The sequence below is a fragment of the Cavia porcellus genome, unplaced genomic scaffold (assembly GCF_034190915.1).
Source record: "Cavia porcellus strain 051 isolate PalLab524CR breed Dunkin Hartley unplaced genomic scaffold, mCavPor4.1 scaffold_1, whole genome shotgun sequence".
Lineage (NCBI taxonomy): Eukaryota > Metazoa > Chordata > Mammalia > Rodentia > Caviidae > Cavia > Cavia porcellus.
Window position 1 is genome coordinate 234,480,562 of NW_026947484.1, and position 12,642 is coordinate 234,493,203.

General features: G+C 49.2%; 1 protein-coding gene across 5 annotated transcripts in view; it reads left to right on the forward strand.

The window, feature by feature from the left end:
• Positions 1–3,072: 3,072 nt before the first annotated feature.
• The window catches only part of Otof (otoferlin), an 86,226-nt gene continuing 76,656 nt past the window's right edge, over positions 3,073–12,642 (forward strand). For 4 of the 5 annotated variants that reach the window (XM_063231185.1, XM_063231190.1, XM_063231196.1 and 1 more), the window contains exon 1: positions 3,073–3,306. In XM_063231185.1, the coding sequence (XP_063087255.1) occupies positions 3,228–3,306 (79 nt within the window). In that variant the 5' untranslated portion in view covers positions 3,073–3,227. The remainder of the gene's footprint in view (positions 3,307–12,642) is intronic. The other variant, XM_063231200.1, reaches the window with a different exon arrangement.

Consider the following 12,642-nt stretch of genomic DNA (forward strand, 5'->3'; position numbering starts at 1 on the left):
TTTTTTTGTTTTTTGTTTTTTGTTTTCCTTAAATAAAAAAAAAGAAGAGCAACCATCTCCATTTTGCCTAAACCTGGCCCTATTTCCATGTGTTGACAGAGTTGGCTAGGACTTTTTCTTACCCTCTCAATTGGGTTTAAGCAATGGAAATATGTCTAGCCAAGATGCTGATGCCTAGACTTTGAAGTAAGGTTACAGGGCGATGTTGCTCCACCCTGTAGCTCCCAAAAAGCATGTGTGAGCCTGGCAGGAAGGAGAGCCACACTCCACCTGCTAGCTGGGATCCAGTCTTGAGATAAAAGGCTATGACTTTGCAGAGCATAAAAATTATACAGAGGAGCTGAAGTATTGACCCTAAAATATTAGATACTGCCTCAAATTGTGTTATGCAGATTAGTCTTTCTGTGTATTCGTCTCTCTGCATGTTGCAGAGGTGATCTCAGACCACCTACTTAGTCCAGCCCGCAGCACTCACACACTCACCACTGTCACAGTCACTGTCTCTAAGCCACTTCCCTCTTCACCAATTAATAAAACCTGGGTTTGGCTCTGGGTGGAGATCTTGGTTCCAGTTAGCCATCAAGGGGGACTTAGGACCCCGTGCTCCCCACAACTACAAGTATGCCTTGGTGACTTCCTTCTCACTATGAGTTGCACTGGAAGGGTAGATTGGAATTAACTCACTGGAATTCCAATAACTTTTCCATGGGATTACAAATATAAACTTCCCAGACCACAGTGAGGACTGAGAAGGGCTTTCTATGAAAACTAAACCAAACATGTAAAGAAGGGGGCTTAGGAGATGTCTATAGGATGTTCTCCACAGTATCACAGTACACATTCTTCTCAGCTGCATGTGGGGCATACAGCAAAACAGACCACATACTGGCTCATGGAGCATGCTTAACTAAAAGGAAAGGAGTTGAAACTATCCCATGCATATTACCAGATCATGGTGCACAGAAATTGGAACTCAATGGCCAAAAACACCACAAAAATTAAATAACATCCTCTTGAACAACCAATTTCTTCATAGAAGAAATTAAACAGTAACTATAATTAAATGATAATGCTGATATAACAGAACCTATGGAAGGCAATGTAAGCAGTCCTAAGAGGGAAATTATAGCAGTGAATTCTCACATCAAGAAAAAAGAGTGAGCTCAAATAAACGACTTAATGTTAAACCTCAAACTTCTGGAGCAGAGAAGAAATTAATGCAGTAGAGACCAGAAAACAATACAAAGTATCAGTGAATCAAAGATTTAGTTGTTTGAAAGTTTAAATAAAGTTGACAAACCCTTAGCCGAACTTACCAAAAATAAAAGAAATAATAATAATAAAGGAAAGACTCAAATCCAATACAATTAGGAATGAAAAGGCTGAAATCACAACAGATCCTGCAGAAATCCAGAAGATCATCAATATCTTCTTCAAGAACCTATATTTTGACAAAATGGAAAGCAGAAGAAATGGAGTGATTCCTAGATTCATATGAAATACCAATGCTAAGTCAAGAAGATATAAAAGTTCTCAATAATCCAATATCAATTAGTGAAATTGAAGATGTAATTAAAAACTTACCAGAGAAAATCCCAGGTCCTAATGGATTCACTGCTGAATTCTTTAAGAAATTTAGAGATCTAATCTCAATACTTCTCAGACTCCTCAACCAACTTGAAAGGGAAGCAATAGTCCTAAATTCATTCCTGGAAGCAAGCATTGTCTTGACATCAAAATCAGAGAAGGATCCATCCATAAAAGAGAACTACAGGATAACTTCCCTAATGAACATAGACACAAAAATCCCCAATAAGATACTGACAAAGAGAATGCAGCAAATCATCAAGAAGCTTGTATACAATGACCAAGTAGGATTCATCCCAAGGGTGAAGGAATGGTTCAACTTATTTAAATCAATAAATATAATACACTATATCAACAGAGCTGTTATGGTTTGTGTCTGGATGTCCCCCCAAAGCCTCATATGGTCATGGGGGTGGGTTTTTCAGAGGTCAGTCAAACCTAGAGTTTGTGATTGATTCATGGTCCAGTGCTGGGATTAAGGGTGTGAATCCTACACCTGTCCTAGGACAGATAGATTGGATACAATATAAGGGACCTAAAGAGGCTTGTCTTGTGTTCTCTTGTTGCTTTTATGATCTTCTGCCCATCATGAATTACTTTATTTTGTGAGTCAATTAAATATATAAATGTTCAACATCACTGATCTTTCAAGGGTTGCAAATTAAAACAACACTGAGATTCTATTTCACTCCAGAAAGAATGTCAATTATCAGGGAGCCAATGAATAGCAAACGCCTGTCTTCATAGCCAGACAGTCTCCGTCCTCCCTGCATGGCCTCAGCTCCCTCTCAAGTGACAGTCTTGGGTTCCCAGTCCCCTGAGAGTTGGATCCTGTGATCCCAGGGCAGGGCACCAGAACTCAGCTTCTCATGGGCACAATCTTCTGGCAGGGGACAGTTGGTCAAATGTACCTCTTCTTTTCTTAAACCTCATACCTCTGAGGGAATGGCCACCACCAATCCTGATGCTGCCTGATAGGTGCTGGGATTTCTGCTTAGCACAGTATGAGCCATCTATAGCAGCAGCCAGGCCTGGCCTGTCCAGGTTCCCTGAGCCTTGTAGCCCCCAGCAGCCCTGGTGGTCAACTTGACAGTATGGGAAATGACACAAAGCATCCTCTAAATGCCAGTACAATGGCCTAGCTTCCTGTGCATGCAGATTATGACCCTTATGGGAGGGGATCATGGCCCCATCCCCGCTCACGCGTGCTCATACCCACTGTCATCTGGGTGCTCCTAATGGCAGAGCTTGCTCAGTCCTGCTGAAGGATGGGCAGAAGCCTCCATTCTAGAAGCTGTAAGAAGACACCTGAAGCTGGACAAAGCTTTATCTGGGAGTCAGCACTGCTGAATAATAAATTCTGATTCCACGTGTACTCCCAGGCTGATGGCTGGGTGCAGCACACACGCACACACAGAGTTACACGCGCACTGGGCTGACTACTCAGAGGGGCGGGGCTGACAGGGCTGTGGGGCTTTGTGAGTCGCTGGAAGGAGCAGTTCAGCTCCGCTGCCTTGGTCTCTGTGGGCAGCATCGGGAGGAGGCAGCAGCAGCAGGGAGAAGAGGGAGCAGCGTGCGCTGCACCAGACAGCTCCTTCCCAGCTGCTCTGCCTGGAAGTGTCCAGGCTGACTGCACCAGCATGGCCCTGCTTGTCCACCTCAAGACCGTCTCAGAGCTGCGGAGCAGGGGCGATCGGATTGCCAAAGTGACTTTCCGAGGTAGGGGAAGCCCCTTTCTCAGAGGGACTCCAGCTCCACGATCTGGCCCCAGTGTGTGCGCTGGAGGCTGACGGGGATGCACAGGGCTGAGAACATAAATGGCAAGGTTTTGGCAGGGCCTGGGGCTCTGAGGCTCTGCGTGGCCGGCTACCTACTCTGACTTCTAAAAATCAGGGTCCCCTTTACCCTGCCACGTTCCCTTGTCTGTTTCTCCTTGCGTTTGCCAATGTACCTGTGCCCAGCAGGATGCAGAGCCTTCTACTCTGAGAAACAAGGGCCACTGGTTGAGCGAAAGAAGACCCAGGACAGGCCCTGTCTTGTGGAACCTTCCTGGACCTTCTCCCCTTGCCCCTTCCCTGCCCGCTCCTGGGGGTTGGTTACCTTGGGCACAAGAGAGAGGTGCATCTGCATCCGGAAGCCCCAGGGTGTCTGGTAGACACCAAAGCAGCTGGTGGCTGTCAGGGCCTCAGCAGGTTGGGAGCACTGTCGGTTCCTCCCAGATCTGCTGCATCCTGGGCTGGGACCCCGGGAACCTCGGCCTCTCTTCTGTTGGTCATCCTCTTCCTCACCTATGCTCTCACCAACTACTTAGTATGGTTGCTGTGGACCAACGCTGAGGGAAAGGTAAAAGCCAGACCTTGAAGAGCCGTATCTGATGGGGTAGGAGTACCAGTGGGTAGGCAAGCGGGACAGGTGTGAGCTGCAAGGAGGCAGGAGACAGCAGCAGCCCGAGTAGGCTGGAGGCTGGTGGTCATGGAGGGCTTCCAGGAAGAGGCCATGTGAAGCCCAGGGAACAAGCAGAAGGGAGCGGGGAGAAGAAGAGGTGACTGAGGAGGTGGAGGGGCAGCACCCCAGGGCTGGAGAGGGGCAGGAGCGAGAGGCCACAGAGCCAGGCAGAGCCAAGGAGGAAGGTAGGCGCTCACCCAGGAGGCGAGGAGACCTGGAGTGGGCAGGGCTGGGCTTACCTCTGCCATTCACCCAGCCGCCTTGGCCTCCCTGCCGAGACACAGCCCAGCACCCTGGGCCGGGACCCCAGAGAGGGCTCTGGATGGAGGGGGCAGGGCAGAGAGAATAGGCCACCCTGCAGAGCCAGCTGCACCCAGGCCCAGGCTGGACACAGTGTCTGTGCTCTGCGGGGAAGAAGGGAAGACGTGGCAGCCCCCACCCAAATCCTCCAGCACAAGCCCTGGCACCCATGTCACCCTCACAGCTCTCATTGTCCAACTACAGCCTGCTGGGCACAGGGCCAGGCACGGGTGGAGGGATGAAAGGGTGAGTGAGGTGTTCCTTGCCCCCCACCTCCCCACTCACTCCCACCCGCACCCCCGTATGCAGCAGTGGCCCAGTCCAACCCACTCCTGCCTTCTCCAGGTGCCACCTGTGGGATCACATGGCTTTAGAAACAAGCAAGTATGTCCTTTCATCCATGAATGATGGCCCTATGTTCCCCAGACGGCGCAGAGCTCAGCTATTTAATTTCGGATTGTTGTATTCTGCTGCTATGACAGGACAGTACAGGATGCCCAGGTCCAGTCTCATCTTTAGGCAGAGAATCGAGGTGCTGTTAGTGCAGGGGCTGAGGTACACCAGCCTCAACTTGCAGGACTTCATCCCTGCTGTTCAATCCTGCAAGCTCTTTTATGTCCTCCGGGCTAGGCCTACAGTGTGTACTACATTCCACTGAGACCCACCTTTGCCTTTGAGCATCGAGGCTGAGCATCCAGGAATCAGCCTACCTGGAGCCTCTAGGTGGGGTGGGGAAATCCACTGCTAGGCTCTGGAATTTTTGATAGGCGCCGGCACTGCTCCTGGGGAAGGGAGTTGAACAGCAGGAATACAGGCAGAGAACAACAGGCTTCCAGAAAGAGTCCTATATTACACTCAGGGAGGCCTCAGCCACTCATCTGCTGCATCCAGCAGCTGGCAATTACAGAGCTCCCAAAAGACCATCACCAACAGTCCAAGAGGGACCCGCTGCTCCAGAAAAGGCATGTAGCACAGCCTGGTGTGCGTGACCACTGGGGGCCCAGCAAATGCTCTGTAGGAAGAAGTAAGAAACTAACCAGTCAGGGCAGATCCTGGCTCCAAGCTCCTCAAGCCACTGGAGGTAAGCCCTGTGCCTCAGGAGAGGGATCGGCCTCGAACCCTGGGAGTGAAGGATACTCAGTCCCTGTCCTCAGGAATAACAGTCCATTGGAATAGATAGGACATACAGAGGCCTGGCCTCTCCAACCCCGGTCATCTCTGTTGCCCCAAGTCCAAAGGCCCTGATTTCCTAGTAAAAAACTAGAGACAATGGCCTGATATAACTCAGAGGCCTCCAGGACGAACCAGGAGTGGGCCTTGTGGGAGGAGCTGTCTCCATCCCAGAAAGTAGTAGCTTGAGATTCGCCCTTTCTTAATTTGAGATAATTAATTGTTGCATTAATTGCAAAGCCATGGAACACTGGGTATCTTCGGAGTTCTAGTCCATCTTTCTGTCCAGCGCTCAGCCCAGGTCAGCCCCCAAGCATGGGACCTGAGCTGTCAGGGCGCTAAGTGACAGACAGATACAGCCCTGTCATCTCCCTTCCTCCTCTGTCCCCTTAGCTTTCCTCCAGTTCTCAGATACCCCTTGGACAGAAAGTCCCGGGGTCGCGGTCACAGCTAGGGCGCTGAGGCAGAGCGGCAGCCTCGAGTGGACGACTTCAAAGGCAAGATTGGGATTTCCCATGGGAGACGGTGGCATCTGAAGGTTGGAGCTGAGCTACAGGAAACACCCTGAGCGCTCGCTCACTGGCAGGGAGGGCTGCTCTAGAGGCTTTTCCTGAGACTCAACCTTATTTACGCCTTTTCCTCCCACCCCACCCCGACTGCCACACTACCGCATTCTCACTATGCTGACCGTCCAGCTGGTCCCCAAGCAAGCCGACCCTTTTACATCTGGAAGCCTTGAGATGTCGGCTCTTCAGCCTAGAATGACCTCCGGCCTCCACTTTGAGAATCTCCTTTAGTTCCGAGTACCCTCAGGGCCCAGTCTTATGCCACCTCCTCCAGAAAGCCTTGCCCTTAGGTGCGGCACTCTGCCCATCCCCACAGGCACCAGTCCCTTTTCTGCAGGCCGCACTGACTCCCGTTGAGAACCTCTAAGCCAGAGCAGATCTCTGTGAAGCCCTGTGCTAAGCGCGGGTCCACAGTCAGGACCCAATCAGGAATAAGAAGCGGTTTCTGTCTTGGAGATCTTCGTTGTTCAATAGGTTTAAATTCCTCCACCCTTTTTACTTTTATTTATTTATATATATTTTTGGGACTGGAAATCAAATTTGAGGTCTTGCACTTGCCAGGCAGGTGTTTATGCCACTGAGCTATTTCCCTGGCCTAAATTTCTCTGCCCTGGCTCAGCCACCCAGCTGTGAACTCCACCCCAGAACTCTATCCAAGGCAAATCCAGAGATGGAAGAGATATCAGGGGTTAAGGGCCAAGAATCCTGACTTGTTTTCTGTAGCAACTTCCGCAGCTCAGAAAGTCTTCTAGGTCTGACCTCATCCTCTAGTGAATATTAGGGGTCCAACTTGGGTCCACAGGTCAGAATTAAAGGGGCTGCACCTGGACCCCGAACCCCCTTTCCCGCCCCTTTACTGGGCCTGCTCATTCTGGGCCGTGCTGTAACCACACAGCTGAGTCAGGGTCGCACAGTCTGCAAGAGGAGAAAAAACACTGTTAGTGACCTGCAGAGTGTGTGAGGGCTCAGCGTTGGGCTGAGCCGCAGTGATGCTCGGAGCTCAGAGATCACAGCCAGCGTGGAGCAAGGAGAGGGCCGGGGATGGAGAAGACATCTCTGATGATCCAGGTGGAGAGGCAGAAGGAGACGTGAGGCAAGCAAAGCCGTTCTGGGCCCCCGAGGCCAGCAGCAACAGGGACCCCGTGACGCCAGCCCTGTGCCTGGACCAGAGGCTGTTGGAAGGTAGCGGGTGGGAGAAAGGGGCCGCTAAGCAGAGTGGCACCTGCTGACCCTGTGCCAGCAGAGACCAGGACCCAGCCTGGGCACTGGTGTGGTTACAGAGACCATCGCAGACTCCTGCTTAGATTTATTTTCCCCAGTGCAGTGGGGGAGCTCTCCTTCATGATGGGTACAGCTTCTATCTGCAAACTTCTCCGCTGGCCCTAGTAAAGGAGCCAGGGTATCCCTGTGCCCCTGACCCTACAAATGCTTTCAGATACCTGAACCCACCAGTGGACTCTTGTCCAGCCTAGCACCCCACATAGCTCAACTTTTTGTCACTGGAACCAAATACATATGACATACACAGCTTGAAGAGGAAGGTTTTATTTTTGCTGGTGTTTCAGTCTACAGCGGGCTGCCCCCCCCCCCCCCCCGCAGAAACGCTGTGATAGACCAATGCGACAGAGCGAATATCCTTAGTTCACAGCAGCAGGGAAGCAAAACAGGGAATAGCTCCCTCGAGGAAGGTGCCAGGGACCAGATACCGTTCCACGCCTCCACCACCCACTCAAACATACCCAGCAGTGTGCTTTATCGGGCCCCAGGCAGCTCCCGAGCCAATCAAGTGACATCCAGCTTAACTGGCACACATCCAGTCTTGGAAGACGTGGTAGTTTTGTCCCCGCTGAAGGCAACAGAAAGAGAGGTCTCTTAGTACAGCCTCTGGGGCCGGGGCCAGCTCTGGGGCAGCTGTGGACACAGCTGTGTGCTTTCACCTCAGCCAGGGGCCGGCTCCGGGGTCCCCAGGCTTGCCAGTACGGCGGTCCCCTCGCCCCTCCACCTCCTCAGCGCACCCAGAAAATCCCCAGGGGTCCCCTGCTTTGATGAGAGGAGCAGGGGCTCTCAGCAAAAATACAGCCTCAAATGAACAGAGAAAGCTCAAAAATAATGGGGAGCGGGGCAGGGATGGTTCTCTCTCTGCCTTTGCTGGTAACATCTCCCCCCTGTACACATCGTTGGGTCTGGAACTTTATTTATTTATTTTTTTACTTTAATAATAGAAGCTTTGCCAGACATGAAAACACTGTGTTCACCTATAATCCCAGCACTCGGGGGACTGAGACAAGAGGATCACTGTGAGCTCAAGGCCAGCCTGGGCTACACAGTGAGACCCTGGATTGAAACACCAAAAAATGCAATTAAATTTAATTTAAAAGCAAGAAGCTTTAAATGTATAAAAGAGTAGAGAGAATAATCCCATCCAGTCTCAACAATCATCAGTACCATAACCAATCTTGTTTAATTTATCCCCCTTCTTCTCCACCTCAAGTATTTTGAAGGAAAAAACTACCATATCAATCTACCTGCAGATACCATGTTCATTGTATAGTTACAAAAAGGATTCTTTCATATCAAAACTCAAACTCAGGACCTTAATAATTGCCGGGCAGGTGCTTATGCCACTGGGCTATATCCCCAGCCTACAAAAAGAATTTTTAAAACCCTTTATATTTTCTGACTCCTAAAGTTTAATAATTCCTTAATACTATCAAATAGAGACCAATTTCTTTACCGCCTCTTCAGTGTAATGATGTGTATCCCAGTTTATTACAACTTCATTTTAATGTGTTCTGCAAAGCAAGTATTCAATGCAAATATTCAAGGAAGTATTCCTTGAATACTCCTTAAATTCTCGCTGTTTCATTCATTCATCCAGTAAGAGATGCTTGTAGAGCGCCAGCCATGTGCCAGGCACTGTTCTAGCCTCTGGGGGAACAGCAGGACTCGAGCAGGTCTAGTCCTTGCCCCAGAAGGGAAAGTAACCCTGGGGTAGAACTTTGCTTCGCAAGTGAGCATGTGGCGGGTCAGCACCCCGATGACACCAGGCTCCCTCCCTTCCACCCTCAGAATTAGCCAGGGACAGGGAGACCTAGCTTTTATTTAAAGCAAAGGAAGAAAAGAGAAAAGAGGAGAAAGGAGAAAAAGAGAAGAGCCAGAAGAGCCGTCCTGCAAGCAGGGCGGGCTGCTGGGAACGGGAGGTCCGCAGGCCAGCGCAGTGCCAGGGCCGCCAAGGCAGTGGCAGTTGTCTTGTGCGTCCTTTCAGATCCGGTCAGTGGAAGCTGCTCTGCCCGCCGACCTGTGACTGACGAGTCACCTGCTGTTGATCAGCCTCTGATCTGGCTGGGGGGACACTGGGCTGCAGTTTGAGGCCAGCCTGCCACACCCTAAGCTGCCTCAGACAGGGGCAAGGAAGCAGGGCAGTGGGACATGGAGATCTGGATGGAAACAATCCCCTGGGGTCAGGACTGTGGGACAGCACCCAGGAGAGGCAGAGCAGTGCTCAGGCCAGGCTGTGGGGATGGGGTGACCCATTCGGAGAGGCCAGGAGCAGAGGTGGTGGTCCGGGGACCACTATGAATTCCAAGGATGTGGGAGACAGGGCCTTAGTGGGTCACCCTCTGGGATCCTCCCCGCTGACACCCTGAGTTCAGGCAGACGTGGAAATGCTGGTCTGAGAACACCTGGTGCCCTCACCATGCAGGTGGGCTGGCTCCTGGGCTACCTGCGCAGGCCTAGCCCAGAGCAGATCTAAAACAGAAGCTTACAGTGCGCCAGGGGTAGCTGGTCAGCCGGCACCAGGGCTCCCTCTGCGACCCAGGCCCAGGGGAGTGAGCAGGCTGCTAAGTGACAATTCCAGAAAGGTCTCCCGAGACAGAGCATCACGTGATACCTTCAGCCCCCTGACTGCTTCCTGAAGGCCCCAACTTCCAGACACTGGCTTAGCCACCTTTGTTTGTATTTCATTTTAAAGCAAAGGGTTTGGCTGGGGATTTAGCTCAGTGGCATAAGTGCCTGTCTGGCAAGTGCAAGGTTGTGAGTTTGGTCCCCAGTACTAACAAAAAACCAAAAAACTAAAACAAAAGCTTTGTCTACTTAGATGGAGGTCAGTTTTCACTCCCTGGTGTTTTTTTATAAAAAATTTTAAGATAGAATCAGCAGGGTAGTTTGATCATTTTTATGCTATCTGAGGGTGTAAAAACAGTCGCCCTCCTCACATGCCTGGCACAGAGTGGGGACTGCACAGCTCGCAGATCACTCGGCCCACAAGCCCTGCCATCTGTCACAGTCCTGGGGGAACTGGGCCCTCAGGGGCCAGTGCTGTCCTAGTGCCCCTTCTGTACCTCCATGCTAGGGTCGAGGCGCAGGAACCAGTGCTGGCCAGTTTGTTAGGAGGCAGTCAGAGGAAAGGGTGGAGGAAGTGAGGGTCGGAGTGGAGCGGCAGAGATGGAGTTTATGGTTCCTGCGGGTCCCGCCCTCTCAAGTGATCCAGCCGAGACTGTCTCCTCTGTGAGCACCTGGACGTCAGCAGGACAGGAGGAAGGGAGATAAATGAGTGGAAGGAGAAGCCATGTTTGAAATACAGGAGGTGAGGCAGAGGGCCCCCATGTAGCTGAGGGGTGGGGAGTAGAAGGGGCAGCCTCGTCCTGCAGGGTGGCCAGGAGCCTCTGGTCTCCCAGGGCTGGCTCTGTGAGTGGCTCTTGATTTTCTGAAAATATGTTATTTAAGGGCTTAAGGAACAGCTGCTTTTCTGGACAATTTATTTTGAATTGAATTTCTCCACCCTACTGTGCCACAACTGTCATTGAGAAACGGAAGCGGCACTCTTCATAGGGAAAAATGTGTAATACGGAAGATAATGACCTGCCAGCTGACAAGGAGATCGGCAGGGAGGGCCCAGACCTGACAACTCCGCTGCCCACCTTCTCAGGCGTGGCGTTGCTAGGACACTGCGTGAGAGGGCCCATCGCATAGGTAGAGGAAAGTCTCGGTCCATTTCAAAAGACTACCATCCTACAAAAACATTCTCCTATGGCAATGGAATTCTATTGGAAACCTCTCTTAAAAGTCCCTAAACATTTGGAAATTAAATAATCCCTTTCTTAGTAACCTATGTCACAGAAGAAAACACAAGGGAAATTATGAAACATTTTTAACATGATAACAAAAATATAACAGATTGACATTTGTTGTTTTAAATACAGCAGAAAAAAGAAAATATGAAATCCATGATCTTGATTTTGGCCTTATGAAGATACCAAAAACAGAGTAAATTAGCTGAGTGTGATTGCCAGGTGTGGTGGTGCCTGCCTGTAACTCCAGCACTCAGGAGGCTGACGCAGGAGAATTTCTGAGAGTTTGAGGCCAGCCAGGATTGTACAGTGAATTCAAGACCAGCCTGAACTACATAGTGAGACCCTGTTAAAAAGAAAGAAAGAAAGAAATTAAACTCATGTCTTAAAGTCACTGTCCTATAATGAAAGAAGTTGGATACAAAAGACCACATAGCAAGTGATTTCATTATATGAAATGTTCAGAGTATGCAAATCCATACAGACAGAATGCAAATTAGTGGTTGCCAGCAGCTGCAGGGAAGGGGTAAGGAGGAGTGACTTTTAATGGGTCATTTCATTCTGGGGTGTTAAAAATATTCTGGAATTCAGTTGTGGCAATAGTTGCAAAACCTTGTGAACATATTGAAAATTGTTGAATTGTATACTTTAGAAGCATTAAACCGGGCATAGTGGGCATGCCTGAAATCCCAGCATTCTAGGAAGCTGAGGCAGGAGGATCATAAATTCAACTCAGCCTGGGCAACTTGGTGATTTAATAAGACCCTGTCTCAAAAATAAAAAGGGCTGGAGATGTTGCTTGGTGTAAAGGCCCTGGTTAAATTCCTAGTATGACAAAAATAAGGTGAATTTTAAGTATACAAGTTATATATATATATATATATATATATATAGTCTTTTTATTTTTTTATCGATACCGGGGATCGAACTCACGACCACACACTTACAAGCCATGCGCTTATGCCGCTGAGCTAAATCCCCAGCCCCTGTGAGTTATATTTCAACAAATAAAAATGCTTAAACCTCTGCCTAATTAAACCCAAAGATATAAAATGAAGAAAATAAAAAATATAACAAATGGACAAAGCTAATAGCTGGTTCTTTGAAAAAAATTAACAAATAAATCCCGGCAAGTCTGATCAAGGAAAAAAAACAAACAAGAAAACAGATTACTCACATCAAGGATGAAAGAACAAATGTCATAATATTTAAAAGGAAATAAGGATACATTACAAACTTCTTTATCTCAATAAATTCCACAGCTCTGGTGAAATGCACAAATCCTTTGAAAAATAACTTTGAAAACTGACACAAAAAAGAAATGAAAAATTGAAGGAGCTCACAGCTATTAAAGCAGTTGAATTTGTTGGTACAGCGGTGATGATAATAGCTTCCTTCTCACTAAAGAAAGTGTCAGGCCTCGAAAGGTTTGCTGGTGTATTCTAGAAAACACTGAAGGAAGAAATGATACCAATCTTATGCAAAACTCTTTCAGAAATTAG